Source organism: Nuphar pumila, chromosome 6 (genome assembly GCF_984573655.1).
Source record: "Nuphar pumila chromosome 6, dmNupPumi1.hap1.1, whole genome shotgun sequence".
Taxonomy (NCBI): Eukaryota; Viridiplantae; Streptophyta; class Magnoliopsida; order Nymphaeales; family Nymphaeaceae; genus Nuphar; species Nuphar pumila.
The window spans coordinates 2,178,849-2,205,041 of NC_143254.1; the positions used below are offsets into that span (position 1 = coordinate 2,178,849).

At 39.8% G+C, this 26,193-nt stretch overlaps 1 protein-coding gene across 1 annotated transcript in view; it reads right to left on the reverse strand.

The window, feature by feature from the left end:
- The window catches only part of LOC149833647 (phospholipase D zeta 1-like), a 155,388-nt gene that overhangs the window by 123,487 nt on the left and 5,708 nt on the right, over window positions 1-26,193 (reverse strand). Inside the window, exons 2-6 of the mRNA XM_090009189.1 lie at window positions 15,435-15,755; window positions 14,237-14,338; window positions 9,299-9,420; window positions 8,587-8,728; window positions 6,531-6,698 (exon numbers count right to left, since the gene is read on the reverse strand). Coding sequence (XP_089865315.1) covers window positions 6,531-6,698; window positions 8,587-8,728; window positions 9,299-9,420; window positions 14,237-14,338; window positions 15,435-15,755 — 855 coding nt within the window. The remainder of the gene's footprint in view (window positions 1-6,530; window positions 6,699-8,586; window positions 8,729-9,298; window positions 9,421-14,236; window positions 14,339-15,434; window positions 15,756-26,193) is intronic.

A 26,193-nucleotide genomic window follows, 5' to 3' on the forward strand; every position in this document is an offset into this window, starting at 1 on the left:
AACAACTGAGACTAGTTTGGGCGTCTGTTATTCTATGTTTTTTAATAACCCGAATAGCTAGTTAAGTCCGCTCCTAAGGGGACGGCTTTAGCCGAGAGAGGATTCCCTAAAGACAGGTAAGCAGTATCACGGATGCATCCAACTTCTGCAGAAGTGTTGAGCTAACTTTTGTAGCCCCTTTCCCCTAACTGACGAGGTCGGATTTTTGCCAATGGGGTGGTTGTTAACAACCTGTCCATTGGAGTTTTGTATCGCTCTGCCCTCTCCCTTGACAGACAACAAGAAGCGAATGGGTGCGTTAGGGGTTGCTTAACTAACGACCCATTCTATGTTGTGGTCTTTAAACCACTCAAGCATCTTGCCTGTGAAGGAGAATAGTCATCATTTTATGTGATTACAGCATTGTGCATTTAGCATTATTCGAGGTCGCATGACTGTCTCATCCGATCATCGCAGTACTAGAGTGTAGTGCACGACTACAAGTACTCTAGGATGAAAGAGGTATAGCTCCTCAATAGGAGCCTCAGCAGAAGTGTTTCACAAAGATGTAATGCTTCTCAAACATCTGGCATGTGATTATCTCGAATCTCATCCGCTATGGGGGTATCTACATGTCTCGCATGACTCGATACGGACCTCGATAGACGGGATACGGGTTTCTCAACAGAACCCTCCGCTAAAAAGTTTGCTCGAGCCCCAATTCGGGATTACCCGAGATATGGCGAATAGGCGAACCAGAGTTACCGGAAGCGCCTAGGCGTAAGGGGAAGTGCGCTTCCCCGATACGCGCTTCGAAAGCGCGAAACGTCGCACTTCCAAAATGCATGGGGAAGCGTCCCCCTTTTTTGGAAAGCACACTTCCCATTTATGGGAAGCGCGCTTCCCCCACGCTTCCCCCTCGCTTCCCCTTTTTCATTTTTTCACTTCTCCCTCACTTCTGGTTCGCTTCCTAGGCCGCTTCCGGTTTGCTTCCTAGGTCGCTTCCGAGACGGTTCATAATTTTCTTCTAAGTGGTCCCACGCTTTCCCGCTTCCTAAATTTTTTAAAGTGTCTCGCTTCCCGCTCCCGCTTCTCGTATCGCTTCCCGCTCCCGCTTCTCGTATCGCTTCTCGCTCCCGCTTCCTCGACTAGTAACTCTGAGACGAACAGAACTAGCCAAAATACATTCTTCCAAATGCTTCGATTTGGGCAGTCTTTGATGCTATTGCGCAGCTTTCTAAATCTCAAGTCTACTCTACAGGACTGTGTACTCGAAGAGCCAGGATCCTTGCGAGGTATTCATCTCCTTAAACAAGAATATATCGTCAAGCTCTCGACTCAACTCTTGTCGCAAGAGAGAGAGCGGTAAATGCCTTTGCATCCTCCACGAGGATGCCTTTATAGCACATGCAATGAGTGAAAACCTGAGTGTCATCTGCAATGGCAAGGCAATAACAAAACATATGCAAAAGCAAGAGCATGGGCGCAAAGCGCGACGGCAAAGAAAAAACTGTAAGCAGGAGTGCAACACAAAGCCTGGGCGCAAGGCGCAACGACAAAGAAGAAACTGTAAGCAGGAGTGCAACACAAAGCCTAGGCGCAATGCGCGATGGCAAAGTAAAGACATGACAGAAAGTAAAGGACAAGGATTGCGAAACCGCGTCCTTGAGTTAAATGTGTACTCGTATATATATATATATATATATATATATATATATATATATATATATATATATATATATATATATATATATATATAATGGTCCTTTTTAGTTAATTGAACTTAATTCAATTGTCCAAGTCTTTCGTGCAATATTTCCCTACCTTGGGGAGTTGCAAGGTTGCTGGCGTCTGCGAGTGTAGACGATTAACGACTCAGGTCGCGGAGCGCGAGCGGGATCCGTTGTACGAGCTGAAAAGGTGGCAGTCAACATGCTATTTCAGTCAGAAAGGTAGAGAGGACAGGGACGTTGTCGTTGTCCTGACGTGAAGGAAACAAGGGCAGGGGCATCGTGCCCTTGCACACCTGCTATCCACGCAAGAAGTAGGGGCAGGGGCTGCAAGCCCCTGTTGTCAGCAGACTACGAGGAGGCAGGGGGTTGCACCCTTGCCCGAAGAAGACAGCGAGGGAGGCTTCGCCCTGCCTGCCGAAAGAGCAAAGAGGCAAGAGCGAGGCCCTTGCCAGCAAGCCACTAAGGGGGAGGCAGGGGGCTTCGCCCCTGCCTACCGAATATGCAAAGAGGCAAGGGCTTGGTCCCTGCCTGACAAACACGCAAACAAGTAGGGGGCGAAGCCCCTGCCCGATGCCAAGGAAGACGGAGCAAGGAGGAGGCTTGACCCCTCCCCTAAACAACGAGGGTGCAGGGAGGGGGCTCGACCCCTCCCCTGACCAATAGAGAGAGGAAGGAGGTCTAGGCCCCTTCCCAGCGAAACACGGGAAAGCAGGGAGGGAGCCGACCCCTTCCCTGCGCAATAAACAAGCAGGGAGGGGCTCAAGCACTCCCCGCCAACCAAAACGCAGGGAAACGACAGGGGCTGGCACCTGCCAACCTATCCAAACATAGGGAGGTGGCAGGGGCTCGACCCCTGCCTACCCAATCAAGAAAAAGAGAGGGAGACGGCGACAGGGCTCGGCCCCTGCCGTCGTTCCCGAACTCAGGGAGGTGGCAAGGGCTCTACCCTTGCCAACCTACCGAGAACCCGAAGAAAGGAGGTGGCAGGGGTTCGGCCCCTGCCGACCTGCCTGAACAAGAGGCAGGCAGCTTGCAGCTTGCAGCTTGCAGCCTGCAGCCTTCAGCCTGCCGCCTGCCGCCTGCCGAAAAAGAGAGCGGGGCGGCAGGGGCTTGGTCCCTGCCGGCCTGCTGGAGCAAGCTGACGACAGGGCCTCACCCCTGTCGTCCCTCCGAAGAGGAGACAGACCAGGAGGGGTGCTCGGCACCACCCTCCTGGTAGACCCAGAGCGAGAGAGAGAGAGAGAGGTAGGGGAAGGCACGGAAGGGGCCACTGGACTCCTGTCGGCCTTCCAGCGAACACAGAGAAAGAGGGATAGAGGGGCAGGGGTTGGAAACCCCTGCTGACGGAGCAAAAACAGGCGGCAGGGGGGCGTCGCCCCCTGCCGGCTCTCCGAAAGGCGAGAGGCAGGGGCAAAAGCCCCTGCCAACCAGTTGGACACAGGCTGTAGGGGGTGTCGCCCTTGCCGGCCTGCCGACTGAAAAGAAGGAGAAGAAAGGGGGGAGAGGAGAGAAGGAGCGTACCTGGAAGTCGCCGGCATCGGCGACGGCGGCGACGGCGGCGGCGGCGGCGGCGGAGGGGGTCTCCGGCGACGGTCGTGGATGCCGAAGGTGGTCGGCTCCGGCGGTGAGGTCCAACGAGAGAGGGGGAGCGGCGATGGTCGAAGCGTGGTGGAGGGGCTCGTCGACTGTCCCTCCCCCTGCGTGTTTTTTTTATAAAATACGCAGGCGGTGGGCAGTGAGGCAGTGCCCGACTGCGTCTCCTTTTGGATCCGGGTCGGGTCCAAATCTGGATCCGACTCGGGTCCAACGCAAAAATTTTTTCTCAAGGTCAAGGGTTTACAACGATAATATTGGGAATATATCATGATATTTTCAAAATATCAGCAAATAGAAAATATCACAATATTATCGCAATATTTTCTGAGTTTTTTTTTTAATAAGATTGCATTTCCTACTTTTTGTTTCTTCTATATTGTAAAACCTTTAAAACATGTTTTTTATATTTTTAAAGAAAAATAATACAAAACTTATTATTTTCTTAGGTTTTTTGTTATTTATTTTTTTTCATTTTTGTAAACTCCAAAGATATTCTCAAAATTTATCAACTTTTGAAAATCTCTCTGAGAAATACCCTTGCCGAGAAATTACCTTTAACAATACAGGTGACTATATATGCGTGGGTGTGTGCCTTTGTAAAGTGAGGGAGTGATTGACTAGTTTTTAGGCTTTTGAGTGTTTGTAGTGAAGTTGTTTCTAATTTTGCATTTTTTATATTATTTACATCTCATACTTAATGACATTATTCATTTTATAATTTTTGTGTTCTATTGTTACTTCTATGGTATGTTCAAATAATTTGTATTTTTGGTTCTTGGCATCCATTCCAGAGTGCATCGGAATTCATGCATTTTTATGACAGGGCCTTGCCTTAATACCTGGCTTGCCTAGGAGTGTTGAGGTGTTGCTTGGAAGTCAAATCAAACTATTTGCTGCAGTAAGGGTTGGGCTAAAAAATGGATAAAAATCTATTTCATATGGAATCAGGGCAGGGCTAGGACTGGGCTTTTAAAAAAAAAAAAAAATTTAACTGTTTGGGGAGGCAGGACTGGGCTACAGCCCAGTCCTGCCCCCCCCTAGCTACGCCCCTGAATGACGGTCAAAATGGAGTATCCGTGTGACATAGTACACCAGCATGCAAATGAAGGCTCCAAAAAAACATAACCTCTCATATAGAAAGAACAAGCTTACAATTCAACCTTGGAATTATACATGGTTTCATGACCATGCATAGCTTATGATGCAAAAGGGTTTGGTTGTGATATAACACCTGTTGAGTGTGTATGGATGTCAACGGAATAAATTTAGATGCATGTAAAATATTACTTATACATTTCAAGAAGGTAGTAGTGCACAAAAAATTGTCATCACTTGCTGCTATTCATCTTACCATTCTTGTCCCCTCCCAACCACAATGAGGTGATGTCGTGATGGTGAGATAAAAGAAGATTACAAAAGGAAGAAATGAGAAGGGACGGATGTAGAAGAGAGAGTTCTAGGGCATGAAAAACAACAACATATTTTCACTCCACCTTTTTTCCAACATATACATCTCATTTACAAAATAAGTGCCAGGACGATGCCTTGTAAGCAAAAAGAAGGTTTGTTTATTCAAGTGTAAAAAGATGACTATGCACCAACATAAAATGCATGCCATGTTTTATTTAGTAGTCAATGATTCTTCACATCAAACGATTCAGATGTTAAGATCCATTTTCTTGGCAGTTGCATGTTGATCCAATTTGATCCATCCATTTTTGTCATTCCCCAAAAAGTGGTTTTGACATTAACATTTCTTGATCTAAGCATGTTACATGCTAAACGAATCACCAAAAACCCATCAATACAGACTTATCAACTTGAAAATTTTATCGTGTGAACATGTGCACACACACACACACACATATATCCATATATGTATGTATGTTTGTACATACGTATCTATCTGCTCAACACAGAACTCAATATGCACCTTTATTTGGCCATCAATGTGCATGTATGTACATCTGAAACCTCATATATGTCTTTTGCTCATAAAGTGAAATACACAGGTTCATGATTTAAATAAAACCACTCCAAGTTTGTAGCAGTCTACTATCTTTTTAAATGAGAAGATAAGACATACATGCACATTAACTAGCTACTAACCATCTCCTAAACCATGAAATTGAGAATTAAGATCCAGGCATGTCACCCAACCAAGAAAAATGCAGCCCCTAGTATTATCTTTGGGAATACAATCAAGCTAGCAGATCCTGGATTTTGACATCTAAATATTATGCTAAAGCTTTCGTTGAATATAGCCAGGTTCAGACATCATATACCCAGATGACAATATGAACTAAGGTCCTAGTTTACCCCTTTTTCCAGTGGAAACTGTAAGGACAAGCTGAGGCAATCCCAAGCTGCAGATTTTTAAGCTATTCTCAGTGCGCACTGCCCTCACTACAAGGCTCCACCGATCGTCAGCACTTGTATTCAACCCACCTTAACCAAGCTTGGCTAAAGCATAAGCTCATACATATATATATATATATATATATAAAACTCTTTCTTTGAACTTTATGGAAGAGGGAGGAGTGGGGATTTGAACCCCCCATGACTTCCCTCTTCTGAGCGAAATATAATAACAGTTGGAGCATTAGCTTTTATTTTGTTATGGTGCTTAGTCAATACTATACATGCATGTATACATAATATATATATTTATATTTTATATCACATTTATTAGAAGAATCTATCCTATTAAACAAGCTTTGCCAAGCTCACAATGAGCTCAAAGCCTCAAACATGTAATCAAGCTTCAGTTATTTTAAGCGTATGAGCATACAACTAAGCTCAAGCTGCGCCCATTTACTAAATGGGCAAGCCTGAGCACAGCTTCTTAGAAGAAGGTTGGCTCATTGACCAATCTTGGAAAGTGCCCCATCCTTCATACCATCTTAACCTCAACACCCAATATAACAGCATAATAGACTAAAAGATAATGAAAGTGAATTATCTACAAAATCAACTAACATGAGATCCAATCTTATTAATCTGAAAGTTGATATATTAAAAAGTAAGCTATTTTAGGTTGCATGAGAGCTGCATTGCAACAAGGAAAACATTTCAAGAATCTCAAGCTTGAAGCTACTGAAAAAGAGATAAGATATTGTGTTACACTTAAGTCAAAAATAGATAATAAGGATGAAATACAATTTGACTTGTCACATCAATAAGCATCAGGGAAGAAAAAAATAACCTGAAATGTGACATTACCTTTTGCCAATTATTATTGCAACAATCAAAGGGATGGCATAAGCAACATCTTCTGCTATCATCTTTCTGAATCTTGGGTAGATGCCTCACCATTACATAGTCCTCTTTTAGTTTAGGCCCATATTCAGGCAAAAAGGACAACGTTGATACCTCCAGAAATTTACAAACCTAGAATTCATATGTTCTATGGTTATTCTAGAGACAACATAATAGAAATGAGACAGTCTAACCTGGAACTAACACTGAATATGTATGAACAACTCACATTTAGAAATCAAAATGAACTGCAAACATACAAAAAACCAAACTATGTGGACTCAATTGGAAAAGGCAAAAAAGGTAAATATTGAAACTTGAAACAAAATTAATGTGCAATATGGTACTGTCATATAAATATTTTATGCCAACATAGAACATTGAAACTTGAAACAAAATTAATGTGGAATCCTATACTGTCATATAAATATCATATGCCCACATACTAAACATTAGAGCGAACTTCACGAAACAGATAGTAATCCACTTAGTGACCTGGTAAATAGAAAATGACCATTAGCCGAGTAAGTACTGACTAACTTCATCAAGAGATGAATGGTAACTAGCACAAACTTATACAATCTACACTTGTTTTGGGGGCAAAGATGATGATGCTCTTCTCCTAGAAAGACCCATGTTTTCGATTCAATAGAAACACTCAAGTTATAGTACACATTATCCTGGTGGCAAAAGCATTTAAAATCATTTAACAAATACGCACATGCACACACATGAAGAAAAACGGACACCCACCCTTCCACACACACACACACAGAGAAGAAAAAAAGAAGAAATGTAAACCATCCTTGAAATTTTCTTTTAGAGATGAACACCAAAAGTCACATTAAATTTTCAGAAGACAGATCCTTTTTGGTCTCTGTAGTGGTAACCCCATGGAGATTGGACCGACCCCACGGTGCTGCTCCATACCTGTTATGAGTTTAATCACAGGGATAATCTTAATGCCCATGGTCTCCGAACTTCCCGACACTTTCACTAACAAACTGGGCAATCTTGCAGGGCTAATCCCAATTGAATTTAGGAACATGTAATTTATCATTATAAAGCAGCCCAAAGCATTGAAAAAGTAAAATGGGGAAACTATCCAAAACTTGCATATTAGTTTCATGGCCTGCATCAATGGTTTTAGTCGATCCACATACTTCCTCTCCTGATTGCAGCAGTACATGTGCGAGGGGAACACAATCAAATGAGGGTTCTCATCCTTGCAAATGCAGGGAAACAAATGTACACACTTCAAGATATGTCTAATTTAGTATCTCCACTAAATATTGCCTAACAGTTGGTTGCATCCATCAAGATTGGGGCACCTCGATGAATGTGGCTTCACTTATGCCCGGCACATGTACGCTAGATTAACAAGCACCTAAAACTTGATAAAAGCATTTTGCATTCTAGTCCTTTATTTTCAATAAATATTTTCAGATTTATGCATATATACTATAAAACTAAGAAATAGCCAACTAACTTATTCTTTGCAAAGCCAATGTTCCATACAATGAAAAACCTAAGTGACTACAGATACAATCCACTAGAACGTAAATGTTCCTTCATCATGGCTTTGAAAGGTCTTTAAAAAAATTAATCCAGTAAAACTAAAATGATAATATGTGAAATATTAATCAAAGGACAAGGAGTCAAAAATCTAAAAAATCAAGTTACTGCAACCATGCACTAAATTCTTTTCAAATTTTTAGAAGTATCTTCACTCTTACATAATGTAAGGAACCAAACATGCATCAATATATGACCAAGCATACCATATGCTATGGAGTAAGATAATCCTATAGTATAAGAATTTGATGCCCATAAGTCATAACAGGAATTGTAAGTATAATGGAGTAAGATAATCCTATAGTATAAGAATTTGATGACCACAAAAATCAGAGTGGGCATGATATTACCAAGTGGGTTCATGTGAGCATGGTCCCCAAGAATGCATGCCATTCTTGTGTATGAAGAGTGGAAAAATGGTCATTGTTCAGAAAATCAAGCATACCTCCCTAGAGTTCACTATGTCCATATTCCCCATGAAATGGTTAAGATAACCCTGCATTGCCACCTTTGCTCTATCTGAAATGGATTGCTGTCGTCCTAATGCTGGCCTGATCATTGGTAAAGCTGCACTAGAAGGAACATTCCTGTTCCAAAACAACACCATTGCAGATTTTTTCACAAACAAAAAACTTGAGTTCAAATGTTTATTAGTTCATATACATAGAAAACTACCATCAAAATACATGCAGAAAATAACAATTACTTTTTTATAGATTATGTGTGTGTGCATTTTTTTTCTTGAGAGAGATTATGGAAAATAATGTACAAAGTACAGTGCATGAACAATTACAACAGCAGTATTACAGAACATATGAGGTTGTATAAGAAAAAGTTTTTAATTTTCAAGACATCGGATGAATAAGAGCTGCTCTGCAGACGGGCTCAAAATTTATGCAACAAGATTTGTATATCTTAGTGAGAGAAAGAAAATAGTTTTAATTTTTTTATTACAAAAGCGTGCAGCATATCTGGGCATTTATGAAAGATTCTCACCAGGTATGCATATGTTATATAATGTCACATGTCAAGGCATTGTTAAAATGTATACTTAAGAATCCTAAACGTGTGTTAAAAGATAGAATTCCTTTGCATAGTGAAGGAAAACACTTGCATAATGATTTCATTTGAATCTATGGGATAGTTTCAGGTGACACCTGTTCTTAGTTGCATAGTTTTCTTCATGTTGTAGCACTGCAGCAGCAGCAGCAGCTTCATCTTCATCCTGCGCAACTACTGACTGTTCTCCTATACCCAAGTGTTGAAGCCATTCTTTCACCTTGCACATGAAATGTACACAAAAATATAGTAGACCTCATCAGTAACTTCTTCAAAAGTACGCTGTAATACCCATGAATTTTATCAGATAAATAAACTTGAAATTTAGGTCGTTAAGCTGGTACGAGGCTATTTTTATTGTTTTAATTGTTTATTCGTAATTGGATCTTGGATATCCTATTTGGATCTTCAATGTTGGATCCCTAATATCCTGTTCAGAACTCCGATATTCCATTCAGATCTTAGATATCGGATTGCGAACCTTAAATTGAATATTTAATAATAGATTGGATCCTTGAAGTAAATCGAATTTTTAATGAGAAAATTTCTACAACACTTTAGTGGGAATTGGTATAGCTTAAGGCGATGTTTAGATCCACAATATTGCATTTGGATCTTCGACATCGAAACTTCAATATTAATACAGATCCTTATCGAAACCATAAGGATCAATGTACATTTAGTTGGATCCATAATAATTCATTTGGATCCATAGTTCCAAATCAGAGTATGATCAAAACTTCAGATTCCTGGGTCCGGATTTATTAAAGGGATTTACGAAGCACAATGGATCCTAGACCCATAATAAGTTATGTCAATTTTTGGATAACGTAAATGGATCCATATTAACCTATGAAAGACCCACAAGATCGTATCGAAGAATAAACCAAATGTATTAAGAATATAGTATTTTAAAGCTTGTAATAATTTGAATCCTCATACGGATGCAATTTGCCCAACTGGGTGGATTCATTAAAGATTTGGGTCGCAGGTCTCGGTGGTGGCCAAACCGAAACCATACCCAATTGGGGTGTAATATATATATATATATATATATATATATATATATATATATATATATATATATATATATATATATAAGATAGTAATAGTAATAATAATACTAAGTATAAATAAATATATATATATGGATCCGCAGTTGGATCCGTATGGGTCCAAATATCGGACCCAAAGCATCGATGGGCCACGGATCCAAACCGTGGCTAGATCGCGGGTCGCGGACCCGGTCGATCCATGACCCGCACCTGACCGTGCGTTAAGTAAAGGAAAAAAAAAGAGGCCCTACCCGATAAAATGGGTGTTAGGGTTCTGAGCCGATGGGGAAAAAGGAGAAGGTTTGTGTGCGCAGCCGCTGGGCGAAGGGAGGAAGGTAACCGACCTCCTTTCATTTCGGGGCCACCCTCCCACGCTCTCTTTCTCTCTTCCTCCTCTCTCGCCTCCCTCTTGGCTTTGCCATTCCTGCGTGTTATTTAGTCGACGTCGTCGGTTGCCCATCGACACCGGCTCCCTCGCAGCACGTCAAGAGCTAAAGGTGCGCACGACTGCACCAGATTCATTGTAGCAAGAGGAGGAAATCGGGGAAAAAGCTTCGAAAAGGTAGGATTTTACTGTGTTTTTGCATGTGTACTATGTTTCAAGCATGCAATGTGGGTTTTCACCATGATTTTAGTGGATGCCCTAAATTTCGGGTATGTAGTGGGCTTGCCATGAGCCCCAAATCAAGAAAAAAAATGGGGTTAGGTTTGCCGAAAATCCAAGATCTTTGATTTGGGGATTTTGGATTTCTGAAAGTAGTTTTTTTTTATCTTCGTAGGAGTATCCTGTTTTCAAGCATGACATGTGTTACTGTTAAAGCTATCGAAGTTTATTTTGAGGATTTTCGATTAGGAGGTAAGTTTTCCATGTTTTGCATGATTATCAGACGTTTGCGGGTTGTCTTTAGTTCTTTTAATGATCATTTGAATTGCATTTCTGTATTGTAATAGCCCAGCGGCATGGATTGAGCTTGCGTAGAGGCTGTAGTGTTTTAAAATGTTGAGGCTGCTGTAAAATATATATAAATATAGGGGACGGGTTGTGTTATGTATGACTCCTGTGTAATTGTTGCATTCGTGCACTCAGTGAAAAAAAAAATTCCCTTGGGTTAACATCAACGAACCCTTGTCGTTATTGTGAATTCTTTTTCGGTTGCTTTGTGTTAACTGACAACAAGAACAGATGGTTATGTTTTTGCATTTGTTGATTTTCAGTATTGAGATTTATGGCAATAAAATTGACTGTTGTGTATGCTCGTAAAACAGGGTTTGTGTGCATACATTGTTAAAAGTTTTTGTGAAGTATCAATAACAACAATGCATGTCCGTGTGTTCTTTTACAAATACTTCATGTTTCCGGTGTTAAATCCCCTGACAAAGAGAAACAGTTGTTGCAGTCACTGTCTTCTATATTACATTCAAGGAAAACATATATATATATATATATACATATATATATAACAGAATTTTCATGTTACAAGTAGCCAGTATCTTCTGTGTATATTCAAAAAAGAAAAAGAAAAAAAATCAATCACCGGAAGGTTCACATAGCATATTTTTTAATGGTTTTCGGTGTGATAATCTAATGGCTAAAATCAGTGAATTGTATATCCTCCTAAAACATGATTTGTGAACTTTTCTGAACCTGATCTTTCATAACAGAGGGTCAGTCAGTGTGTTTAGTCATTTCACATTCTGTGTTGGTCCTATACTAAATGGAAATAGATGTGAAATCCTGTGGTGCGATGAAATTCTATCTTTTCTTTCATTCCAGATTTTTCTTTGTTTGACTTAGATTCAAAACTCTGAATTTATGCTTAGAGGTTCTGACCCTATGTTAGGTTTTAGAGATTTACCTGCGGTTGTTCTTTTTTTTAACAGTTGATGAGTATCAAATTTTGCTTGAGTTAAGTCATAGCTATTAATACATTGATGATACCTATGCATACTGCATAATGAGCATGGGGGATTCATGATACATTGCGTCTGAACTGTATACTGCCACATGAACTGTTGCATAAAAATATATTCCTGTATCAGTTTATTATTGTATTCATCAAACTCATATGTTGATTTTTTTTATGAGATGCTATATCTCTAAAGTTGTAGGATGTTTATCATTTTATGTAAATTGCGTAATTCCTAGTCTTGAAAAGTTGGAATACCCAGCAGAAACTAGAGCTATGAGTATGGATTTCGAACAGTTTTTCTTTTGCATAATACATGCTTTTATATTGTACCGAAATCATATTGTAACAAATGGTACTTATACATGCATGCGAATGTTTCTAGTTACGGGTTACATTATGTCCTGCACATACAGGGGTTCTGATTATGCCATAGTTCATGCTCATTATGTTTAACCTTGATTAGTGATCAGCATGTAAATAAATATCTGTGAATACATTTCCATTTCAGGGTTGGTATAAGTGTATGTCTTGAGTTGTTTGGGAAACCCTGCCTAATGGGCAATATGGGTTGAATACCCGATGCAGGTACTTGGGTTGTTAACTGGTGCACTATGGCAATAAAACTGATGATAAACTTAAATTAAATTTGTGTGGGCCTGACTAGTTTAAAGGTATCGGGGCAATCGTGTTTGACTGGTTTAAAGGTACCGGGGCACTCTGAGTGGGTTTGTGCAATCAAGAAAAAAAATATGATGTTTAGACCTTGGTAAAATGGCTAAAGTTGGGGACCTACTACTATGGTAGTAGAAGGTAGTTGGGGAAATGCCCATGTACTTTAGGTAATTTAAACAAATGAAAAGATTAACCCACTCAGATTCGGGCTTACCTTGGAGAGGGTATGTAGTACAAAACTTCGGGGATATATGTTTTGTGTTTCGAGCAAAAATGGCCCATTGGTCCCCAGTCCTCGGAGTTGTGGGGACCCGGACTACCAATGTGTCCGAGGTGGTAGCTATTTGTTTTTCTGCAGAAGTTAGGGATGCATCCTGTTTTGGTTTTGGGCTTTTGGGAGGTTCTCTCGGTCACTGGCCGCTTCCTTAGGATTTACAGATTCAGTTAGAATGTTCAGGTTAATAAAACATCAATGAATAATGAACCCCCGAATGTTCTCTTCTGAAATGGTTGCTTTGGCCCGCGTGTAACTGCGGGATAATTAAAGATAAACATTAATTAGAACATTTTAAGTATCACACTGAGTAAATTGCTAGATTTATAGCTTCACAACTCTTTCAAAATATAGTTCTACACTTTTAGCATACTTTAGAAATTGTAACATATTTGAATCATGTTGTTGTGTATTTGTTAGCTAAATGTTATCCATGTTAATGTTGTTGTTGGTAGCTAAATGATATACATGTTACTGTTGTTGTGTATTTGTTAGCTAAATGTTATCCATGTTAATGTTGTTGTTGGTAGCTAAATGATATACATGTTACTGTTGTTGTGTAGTTTCTTTACTTGATCCTGTATATACTGAAAATCACACATGGCACCCACACTACATACTTGATACATGATATACCTGCAAGAAAAAAATTACAGTAATTCTTACTTAGACAGTTGTAGTCTAATTCCTATAAATTTACCATTTTTCAGGTGAAGAATAAAATATCATGAGCGGTTGCGGGATGAAGCTTCGATCGAGATGCTTGATTTATTATATTCCCGGAACATCTCAGATTAAATTTCAATCTATTAAAATTCTTGTTACTTGGAAACTCTGATGTCATTATTTATTCAGAATAAAATAAATGTTGTTGCTTGAACACTCCTGTAATGCGCCTGAATGTTTAATCCAATGAAATGATTGTTTTCGCTGTTATGAGAAAAAAATCCTCTAAAAATTTGGGTTAAAATTTGGGGTGTTACAGTATGCAATATTCAACTTACTAAGCATACAGTAGAAACTTGTGACAGAAGTTTAACTAGAAAATAGTGCATTTATCATGTTAGAAACATAGAAAAAGATGTTTCAGAAAAAATATCTAGTGATAAGATAGCACACAGTTACCTGCTCTTGTTTCTCATGGAATTCCTCTATGATTGAACGTTTTTTCAAAGCAAAGTGCAGATAGAAAACCTGTGAAGCTTTCTTCACCAACTGCCACTTGAACTGGAATAGAGAAAAAAGTTTTAGCTCAAATATGCATCATGATTCATGCCACGATTTCTTTTGGAACTGAATGCAAGCAAACATGTATAAAATGTAGACTCACAATTTTTCAAAGAAGCGAAAAAAAGAGAAGGTAAAACAAGCACAACTTTTAGAGTCTGATAGCAAGCTACCTGTTTGTTATACAAGAAGTTGTTCAACAGAGCATAGTTTTGAAACCCATACTTAGAACCCTTGCATGACTCCAGTCAAGCTTGAAGAATGACAACTAAGTTATTAGAAATACAGCCGTATTACAAAAAATAACCAAATGCTAAATTAATGTGACCTTTGTGGGATTTGCTCCGTTTGGTGGCATTTACTGCTGACTACTGAAAGCAATGTCAAATGGATATGATTAATTAAAGTATATATTATCATTTAAAGCTATGTTTTATCAATCAATTCTTTGGACTCACCTATAAAGAAATAACTTCTTCTAGCTTCCGTGAAACTTCGGCAAACTTTATGCCGACAAATAGTACAGAAGCCAACACAGTCAAGCCTAATGCAGTTGATTGTAGAATTTGGAGAATGCAACAGACAACATGTGAGCAATCAAAAGTATGTACCCCACTTAAATTCTCTTTGCTACTCAGACTGTTCATCTTCTTCCAGGTTGCTTTGTTGATCGTTTCCTATTTCTTATTTGTCGTTTTCTAATTCTGGCACGAAAGACATTAGAGCTATATTCCCTCAGATTACCAAATTTCGCTTACCTATGAAGATCTTGAATATCTAACTTTAACATCGGATACATCGAAAACAAAAATCATAACACCGATGAGTTAACCTCACAAACATCAACCAAAAATGCATCTCCGTAGGTTCCCTTGCAAATTACTGAGTCATCCGAAAACCCAATAAGAATTCTCTAGATCGAACAAATCAAGCTCTAGCCAATAACATTATGGAAACTATAATTGAATAAAGTAACTCGTTCTTACGCAAAACAATCCATGAGTAATCGACAGATAACAAGCTTTAAAAGAGGATGCATAACAAAAACTAAGAACGGAAACTAAAGAAATGAAGCGATGCAGAACGAGAGGTGTGCCTGCCGATACTGAAACTCGATGTTGTACGCAAGCAACGCCGGCGTGATATCGCTCGCATCCGGACTCGACACGGAGAGGATCGTCACCTTCGGCAGTTCATCGAAGATCCACGAGAATTCGACAGCCTGGCGGAACGAGTAAGAAGACGAGGTAGCCAGGGGCGGCTCCGACTGCATCTGGAAATACTTGTGAGCACCCGCGCCCAAGATGAATTGATCCGACGATTCCTTTGACATCAACAGCCGCACCTCCGCTCCTTCGACCCTCCGGTCCGGCTGAATTCCGCCCGCAAAACTGTCAATTTCCGGCGACGCCGTGGCCTTTGATTCCAGAATTCCGTCCTCCAGGAATCGGAAATCTGGTGTTTCCGAGGCACGAAATTTTCTAGGGTTTTCGGATTCAGAAGCTAGCGAGGGAGAGGAAGAGGGAGGTTTTCCTCTCTTCGTTGTGTCCTCTGGCGCCACGTCCAACACAACCACGACAGAGACGGCCACAATCCAGGGAGGCGGTTAGCCAGGTGGTTTGATATTTATAGCCCTGTGAAGGCGGGAAAATTCGGTTCGAAACCGGTTCCTTCTGGTCCGAGTCCGATAAGTCCGAACTTCACCTGGGTCTCGTTCACCCGCTACTCGTACCAGTCAAATCGGGTTCGGTTCCGATACCCGATTTACAGATCCATATCAATATGCGTCTGACTTGGTAAGGCCTTGGGTAAGGCGGATTGGTGCTTTCTAGTATCCAAACACAAAAAACATTGGATCCGATTATTGTATGATGGCCAAATAGAGTAAACAGTATCTTTTGAAACACTCGATTGTACCGTACTACATACCCGACCTTCCAAAAAAATTCAACCAAGTCGTCAAGGTCTCCTCAAAGTAACTAACGATGCATAAGATGTACAACCGGGAACTAGAGAGAAAAGTCTAGTAACAAATAGACTAAAACCATCCGACTTTATCCTAATAAGGTGTCAATGAATCAGATTTTATTCAATATCCGACTGAATTTGATTCGGTTTAGTTGCATTTGGTGAGCCAAAACCATATCCGATGCCTACATCGTTTTGACTTTTTACTACTGAATCTGACAAATATCTGAATTTGATGGACATTTGAATCCGTTCACGTGTAAAAAAAAGCAGATTTCATGTAAGCTTTTCATCATCCGAATTTGAATATGTTTAGCCAACATCCGATTAGTCGAATGTGGTATTACCTACATTCAATCTGAATCTGAACCGTTTACATCCCTGTATCCGAATTCTACTACCAATTAATGTTCAAATCCGAATACACGGGAAAGTGCGGTTAAGCTAATAGGATCTGGATTTGGTAATAGCTTTTGATAACATGTCTGAAACTGACTCCAAGGCCGATGATGGCATGATCACTAACGCCTGCATCCAAGTTGGATCCAACTCGTTTAATAAGTATCGGCATCAAAATTTAGGCACGACTCGGTCATATCGGTACTAAGAGAGACTCGGTTTGGGCGTGACCATTCAAAACTTTGGCTGGCACGCAAGCGGATTCAGGGCACCAAAAAATATACCAAAATGATACCATTTCCCTCAATTATTGTTAGTACTTGTATGCACTTAGCAATGAGGTGCATGCACAAGCAAACCCACTCTTGTCATAAAATGAAGCAAACAACTCAATCTGCTTCCACGTGCTTCCTAGTTGCTTGCAGATGTCATTTTTGTTTTTTTAGCTTACGCTTCTGGCACGACGACGTAGGTATGGCAAGCTGAACCAGCACGATCAGGTCTTTGAGATGGGTGCGGTTTTTTTGGGTGATAAATATAACAAAAAAAAAAAACGTAAAATGCTTGGTATTGTATTAATTTAACTTTTTTTTCTCTACATAAAAAGCTAGGGTTAGGCAATTGTACAACCTTACCATTTGGGGTTCGAACTTGCAACTCAACACAAGCTGCTCCTGCCAGACAAGCAGAGCCCCGGTTGGTAACAATAGGTTGATGTTATATACTATAAAGTCATAGTTCCAAGTATATATAAAAGCTTAAAAGAAAAAGAAAATTATAAAAAAATATGAGAAAAGCATAAAAGAAAGTGTTTTATAGGAGCTCCCGAGGGGTTTGGCGTAGTGGGATGAGACCTAGGCCGCTAGGGAGAATGTCTAAGTTCAAATCTCATGGGTGTCACCCCATGCGCATGCCGAAGCGTGATGACTCCCTGAGGGTTACACTTACGGATTTTTTCACTGCTAGGATCGTGATCGTACTTACGACAAGCGGAGCCAGCATGGCTAGGTCTATGATCTGGGGGTAGTTTCTTCATGTAAATATAAAAAAAATGTTTTATGGGAGGAATTATAGTTTCATGCTTCAGAAGAGAAGCGATTGGTACAGTGGCAGAGCCACGAGTTTTTCGTTGGGTGGGCAGACTTTGGGTTTTGGGGACAATGCTAGACGATCCAATTATTCGGACCAGAGGCGAAGCAAGAAATTTTTCACTCGAGGCACAGTCGTTCATGCAGAGATAAAACTTAAATAAGCATTTTGATGCTTTTGGTTGTCATTTGACAGTGTTTTGTTTGTTGATTTCACTAATCTCAGCCTGGGCCTGGACCGAAATTTGCAGTGTTTTTTGTGGATTTAGGCTTTGTTTGAGAGCCTTGCACTAAGATGGAAACACCATGTCCATGTGCTGCCAAAATATGGTTTTGCCAAAATGTGGCGTCTGAGGATGGAGTTGCCAAAAGCATCCTTTGATGAATGTTCTTGAAATGTGATGTTGGGGCTGCCAAGTCCATTCCCAATGGAGTGTTTTGTGTTTTGAGAACACTGCAGCTCCCAAACAGCAGAGAGCATGAGAACAAGGGGGAAGCCACAATATAGCCCCTATTGAGTGTCACAGGGCCGTTGTTGTTTCTTTAAGACAGTTGAGGCACGTAAGGCTGGGTGGTCGTGTCCTCAATTTGAAGTTTTACATCGCAGAGAGGTGGCCTCATTAAGTGACCTGGTTCTTGGTGAGGGTTCCTTTGTCATAAAAAAATGCTCTTAAACAGAGCTTTAATGTGTGAAATGGCCGAGTCTAGTTGCCATGATGTCTAGACAAGATAGCTGACATTCACGTTAATAGAAAGTTCAGAGACAAACCACAAGTAGAGCTTGGCTAGTTTTATGGACAAATACAGTTTGGATTGGGCATGGTTTCTTCTGTATTTGGGAGGTAGGCCTCGGACGCTGTTGAAGAATTGTAAAAGTGAAAGGTCTTCCACTATTTTCATGTTTTATTTCCCTTTTTTCAGGATTTTTTTATGAAGTAAATCTTTAATTTATTTCAAGATGTTCCCTTGACGAGAAAATTCTGATACTTAGATTTGTGATATTAGTTGTGCTTCACATTTTAGGTCTTGGTGCACGGCTTTTTCGAAGTTGCATGAATCTCCTACATTGGACTGCTTGACAAACCCAGACAACATCAAGTTGGGATGCAGAGATCCATTTTTTTTTTGGTTTCTAATTCTGGGGTGGGCGACCGCCCACCCCTGGCTCTGCCACTGGTTTGGTAATTATGATACAAATACATGTATCTTTTGCTAAAATGTTTTTCCTTTTTTTTTTTTCACAATCAAAGCATTTGGTCAATCCCTCTTCTTAAAAAGAACAAATGTCAAGGATTATAAAAGAAATCTATATGAGGGTTATGATAATCCTGGAAGGATTTAGTAGCCATAAGGCCATTATGGAAATCAGATTATTGATCACTGCAATGAGAAAGGCCTTAATTCATAATTAGGGAAAGTGGTGATTATTTTCTTAACGAAAAGATCTTCGACATTGAGAGAGGGTCATCTCAATGTTTGGAATCCTAAAGGGCATGCATGAGAGGTCGGCCCACCTCTCATGCACACGTGCATGAACTGAAATGCATGGGATTAAATTTGGAAACAAATTAAAGACATCTATTTTATTATAATTAAGCAAATAAAATATATGCATCCATAACAGTAGGATGGGAAAAGGAAAGAGGGGGGGGAGGGTGTTTCACCAAGATAAGAAAATAGAATCCAACCATTGGTTGTTATAAGATATCGTTTTTGAAATAGACATATACACACACAAAACGAGATTACAAAGAGATCGCAATACCTACAAAGATGTTGTGACTAGGTCCCCATCATGGAGATCACCAGCGTCACAGCGTGCTCTACCTCAATTCGCCATCATCTGATCATTGTACATGGGTCCCTACATTGGTATCAGAGTTGGGGGTGTCACTGCTGTTGCGTTTCCCATTGCTGCTCTACTGCTTTCGTGATTGAAGTGTACACCTGTTTGTGCTTGTCTTTGTTGTGGGTACACACACAAAAAAAAGAGGAAGGGAATTTGGCTGCAAAGAAAAAACCCCTTCTATGAAAGAGAAGAGGGCCAACTGTGGTAGCAGCAGTCAAACAATAAATAGATTCAGCCTACTAAAGCTTGGATTTGTCGATTAGAGCTCCCATTTGGCCTTTTATGGTTCATATTTTTTGATCGAAAGCCAAATTCGATCGATCAGGGAGCGGATCCGTCGATCACATACCAAATCCAGCCTTTCAGGGTATGGATCTTGTAAAACCCGTTAAATTAAAAAAAAAATTAGAAAACTTTCGAATCCAGGTTGGATCCGACCGGATCTAAGTGTCACCTTGTGCTTATAAATAAGAACGCGTGTGTTCCCCTTTTACGGAAAAAAGGGAACCACTCTCGCTCGCTCTACCCTCTTATTTTCTCTCTCCCCAATCCCCCACACTCCTCCTTCTCGCTCTCTCCCTTTCTGCGTGACCTCCGACCATCGTCGGAGCCAGAGCCCCTCCCTGCGTCGGCGACCTCCCGCTCCCTCATATTACCCCCCCCCCCCCCTTCGCAGGTGTGTGCTCTCTTCCCCCTTCACCCTGTCTCTCTCGGTTCTCTCTGTGAGGGCGCCTGTAGGAGGGCACCAACCCTCCTGCCTCACTCCTCCCTCTACTATCTGCACTCTCGGTTTTGTCTTTTTAGCAAGGGAGGGGCACCCCCCCTCCCGGCTCATTCTCTCTTTGCCCTCATTTTTGTAGGGGAGGGGCGTTGCCCCCTCCCTGACTCTCTTTTCTCGTCTCAGTAGAGGAGGGGCGCTGACCCTCCCTGTTTCCTTTTTTTAGCAAGAGAGGGGTGCCCCCCTCCCTGCTCTCCCTTTTTTCGGTCGACATGCAGGGGCACCAGCCCCCTGCCTCCACCTCTCTCCTTTTGCGGCTAGTCGAGCTCAACTAACCCCATGCCCATGCGACACGAGCATGCTACCAAACACATGCTTTTAAAATAAGTTTCTATGTACTATTTATGCAGTACAATGAATCCTTTAGCACACCCAATCGATGCAATGGATTTTATGCGTGCCCCAAGGCACGCGCCACTTATCTCCTACGTTCGAAAACATCAGCAAAGTCGACATTATCTAATATAGGAGAAAGTTGCATAAAGGACAGTGGATGAACAAATCTTAAAACTTATGAATTATATATATATATATATACACACATTACGCATTTATATTAAGGATGCAGTTTTGTGATCCTTATCATTTTTCCTTTATGTCATTTACTTTGTTGTTGCGCTATCACGTGCACAGGCTACTGTTTATGCATTTATTTAGCCGAGCTATAGTTTCGTATCTCATGCACTGTTTACGCAATTTATTTAACTTAATGTGTGGTTTCGCATATCAAGTATTGTTTTATGTTATTTACTTTGTTGCCACGCTATCATGCACAGGCTATTGTTTATGCATTTATTTAGCCAATATACAGTTTCATATCTCGTGCATTGCTTTCGTATTTATTTAGCATGATGCATGGTTTCGCACATCCAGTCTTGCTTTATACATTATTGGTGCGCTATAATGTGCACAACCATGTATTATGTAATATATGTATTATTCGTACATATATGCAACCTCGTAAGATACGCAATTGTGTATTCCTTCCAACCTTGTAGCATGCTTGCGCTTTTACAAAAACACAGATTTTTGCATGGGCGCTAAAGCTTTAAAGAAAAAGGTTTTCTTGCAAAAATCTAACATTCAAATATGTGTCATTTTGAAAAGCAAATTCCATCAATTTAAGAATGCCTAATTGCAATCAAGTTTTTCCCAAACCGACACGATAGGAAGAAAAGTTTTAACTTCGGTTTAATATCATATATGACCCGGATATCCCCGATTGGGAGCATGGAAATGTGTTTGTTTGGGGTTTCTTCTGAGAAACCCATACCCCTTTTATCGTAAGCAGTATCTCGAGACATGCGCAACATGTTGATAATACGATAACTGGATGAGAGATTCGTGGCCATCTCGCATCTTGCAAATTGTACAATGATATAAAAGTAGTTGCAAAGACCAAATGATGTCAAACTAAATTAAAATGGGTACATTGTTTCTTTCATGAAATATTAGAGTTGGGGTTTCTTTTGAAAAAATGACACCCCTCTCATCGTAGCAGTACTATGAGACATGTACGACATGTTAGTACTACGGTGATTGAATAAGAGGTTTATGGTAACCTCAAAACGTACAAAAAGCACATTGTTGAAATAATATAATGGTGATGATCACCTTCATAGGAAAGATGCTCGAGCTGGTTTGAAAGACCAGAGCATGTAGAATGGGTCTTTAGTTAAATAAAATCTAACGTACTCATTCGCCTATTTATTTCCGTCAAGGGAGATGATGGGATTATATAAAAACTTTGATGGATATGTTGTTAATAACCACTCCTTGGGCAAATGACTTAATGTCCTCAGTCATCGAAGTTAGGAGACGGGACTACCAAAATTAATCTTAGGTGGTAGATCTCATGGACTTCTGTAGAAGTTGGATGCATCATTTGCCATGAATGCTTTTGGGGAATCTTTTATTAGTCAACGACCGTCTTCTTAGGAATGAACTCAGCTAGTTGTTCGGGGTATAAAAAATACATAGCATAACAAACCCTCGAACAGTCTCAATTGTTTTGACTTTTCGCTTTTGTGTGTACCCGTAGGACAACTAATATCAAAATGAAGTTATCTTGTTCACTTTACTTATGTTGAATTACATATCATGCTTGAAATAAATGCATATGTTAGATTTGTTTTAAATTGTTAGTTGTGCACCTACCAATTTTTCATGAAACAAACTTATCTTATGGGTATAGATGATGATTAAGTTTGAACGACATGCAATGGGCGTGATTACAAGATGGCATCAAGATCCCACTATTTCTTTTGGCTTTCTGCGTCCTGGATACATCTTTTGAGTTTTTTTTTTTATTTTGTATAAGGGATTCTCATAAAATCTCATTTTGTACAAACTTGAAATTATCTTTTAATGCATATGGTTTTTAAATATTGTTATGAAGATGCAAATCCATTATGAAATAAAAGTTTTACGGTAATGCACCTAAGATTTGTCAACTTCTCATTTCAAAATCATTTTCGCTGATTTGCTAAAACAAAAATTCTAAAAATAGTCTCTTTCAAGTTCTTCTAAAAGTTTACAAGTTTAAATTTTGGGGCATTACAGATCTACCGATCAAATGACATATTTGGTCGATGTGGGGGTAATCCCCTTCTTGGGAGTCTCAGGGACACTGACTTTCCCTTTTGGACTCTGTACGATAGAGGTAGGTCGGCCTTCTATTTTCAAAGAGGAGGAAACAAGAAGAGAGAGACAGAGTCATTGTTCGCAACTCTCCCTCTCTGTTCCGGTCTTAGGTAGAAAAACAAGCAGAGGGTGTCGACCCCTCTCCCTCTCTCTCACTCTCTCTCTCACGCAGAGGAGAAGAAGCAAAGGGCATGGTGACCCTCTGTTGTCATCGTGGACCATTGTTGTTTGTCGCTCTTACACTATGTCGTCCCCCTTCTTCCTCATTGTCGATGTTTCTTTTAAACTGAAGAGGAGAGCCGCACACGTGAAAGGCGTCAACCCACCATGAGAGGCATCCGCCCACTGAGAGAGGCATTGACTTGTCAGAGAACGCTAGAGGCTTCGAATGTGCCTCCCCTCCTTTTCAAGAAACCCGAAAAAAGAGAGGAGGAAACCTTAATCGGTTTCCCCTTTTTTGGACTAATTATATAAAAGTGATTTTTTCTATTTTGGCAATGAAAATTATTGGAATTTCTAGAATGGACCATGTATTTTCTATTTTACATAAATTGACACAAAGTCTTTTGTTTCACATAAACAATGTTATGTTTCTGGTTATTCCATAAAGGATCTTTTGGCTTATGTTTTTCATAAAGTCCCCAAGCTCTTTTATTTGATATTTACTATTTTAGTACATATTTTTTTGATTTTTTTGTTGGTACTTGGTTTTTCTGTTATTTACAGTTCAATACTTAGATTTTTTGTTTGTTTTTATAGTGGTAGTTTTGTAACAAAAAAAACTTAATTAGTACCTGAAACTTATCGAAATTGTTGAAAAGTAGTTATGTTAAACTATAAATACAAAACAAGATAGAACTTTTTTGAATTTATAGAAACAGTTCAAAACCTCTAAAAACTGCAAAAAATAAGTTTTTAGGCATAATTAAAGTTCCAGAAAATAATACTAGTGAAATAATTTTAATTTAATCATAGTATTGTCTTTTTTTTAAATGTTGAAAAATGGCAAGTCGAGTAATCATGGTTGAGCTTTATAAGTTTGAGAAACTCAGTAGCATGAACTTCGAGATGTGACAACACAAGATGAAGTACCTCCTTATTCATGATAAAACGTTGTATGTTTTGAATGATGTGAAACCAACTCTTTGAGCAAACACTAGTGATTAAGACAAAAAAATTTAGCTAAGTTTATTGAGGATGACATACTGACAAATATTACTCTCCTCACTTTCATGCAAAACGACCTTATTCGTGTTTTTGAGGATTGTGATTTGGCAAAGATGATGATAAAAGCATTAAAGAATAATTCTAACACAACTTCTGAGACTTGTATCCAATTGCTTCCGAAGCAACATAACTTTTGTAAGAAAAAATAGTGAGATGATGCAGTAATCACATGTTTGTCATGACTAAAGATTTGGCTATGGCAAAAAATGTCATTTTTTATCCCATGCAGATATCCACCATTTTGTCAAGCCTCTCTTCATCGTAGATAATGGTAACTATCGTTATGAGGTTGAATAAAAAAAAGCATACTCTAGACAAACTTCCTCAACAACTTGCCCTAAGGCAAGAGCAAATGAATAAAGATAGGATGGGCGAGACAATGATAATTCAGCATGCAAGCTCCAAACCATAAATATCTCATGAAATTCGACCTAAGACCTCTGGTTTTAAGATAACTAATAAATTAAAAAAAAATAATAATAATAAATGATCAGTTGTGCAAAAGAAAAATCCACAACCTGCACTAAAAGTGAATTGTTTTCATTACAAGAACTCTAGACATTTCAAGGGGAATTACCTATATTAAAAACAATGATATAAAGTAGTCGTGAGATTGTTTGTATGATCTCTGAGTTGTTGGACTCATAATTCAATCTTTTTTTAGCCTACCAACAAAAATACTGAGCCCAAGGCAGCTTCTCCTTTCGCCACTTACATAGCAGTTTGACCACTCAAAATGTCTGTCTTTAAAGGAATAAATATTGACTTATCTTCGCTACCCATCAGTATTCTGAACCAAATCAGTCGAGCGTATATAATAGTCTAAGAAACCGACCTATTTTATATGGGTCTAAGCCCCAAACTAGACTCGATCCTGTTAGAAAATCATGTGGACCTACATACATTGAACCACGTGTTATAATGTTGTCCTAGGTCCAAACCCGGTTCATGTGATATAATCCAGATGGGCTCTCTGGTATCTCATATGGCATGGTACACTATGTGGAGAGACCAGACCTATCTACAACTCTGTAATGGATTGAGTTGGAGACAGACTCCTAAATACATTAGGTTATTGTCCCTAAACCTTATATATAGGCCCTTCATCTTCAGATTCTTTATAAACCAGAAAAAGATTCAACCCCTCTCATTAGGTTCAAAGAAAAAGAAAAGAGCTACATATACAGGTTTTGGAAGATCATACCATCAACGATCTACCGAAGCACCAATGGATTCACGTACGCTTCTGCTTCAAGTTTGGTTTCCATTTTGTTTTAATGATTTAACAAGAGCATGGAATCAGTCCTATTTAGTTCTCACTAGAATTTTATTTCAACAATTGGTATCAGAACATATGTTTTGTTGAATCATTGAGAATATACGATTTTATATATTTGTAATTTTTTTTTCCGATGATGATCCATTGTGCTCATCGGATCGTCGTCGGGTGGCATGGGGTTTTGTCCCCATTATGATTGCCGAGCATGAAAGGCCATGGTGCCCTTCGTTAGGTTGTTGCTCGGACGGTGACACCATCCCTCCTTGATCATCAAACCGTTGTCAGATGGAGTGGGGCTTACCCATATTTGAACCACCAGACAATTGGTCATCCAGACTGATCACCGGACAGTCGAGACTCATGTCTATTCTTGATTTCATCGGTTGAATATGAGTTTTCCTTTTTTTTGGTTATCGAGTGGGTTATTACTGGATCTCAATGCGGGATGACAAATGGGTGGATGATCGATAAAATCGGGCTCTCCGGCATCCGGGGATAATTTTGGTCATCGCTGGATATGCTCGATCCATCATCATTGCCGTTGAGTGCGCTTATTTGCCAGAATCGTATGGATTCAGGGTCGGATTCGGCGTCCGCCAAACTCGTTGGAGTCAATGGTACCCT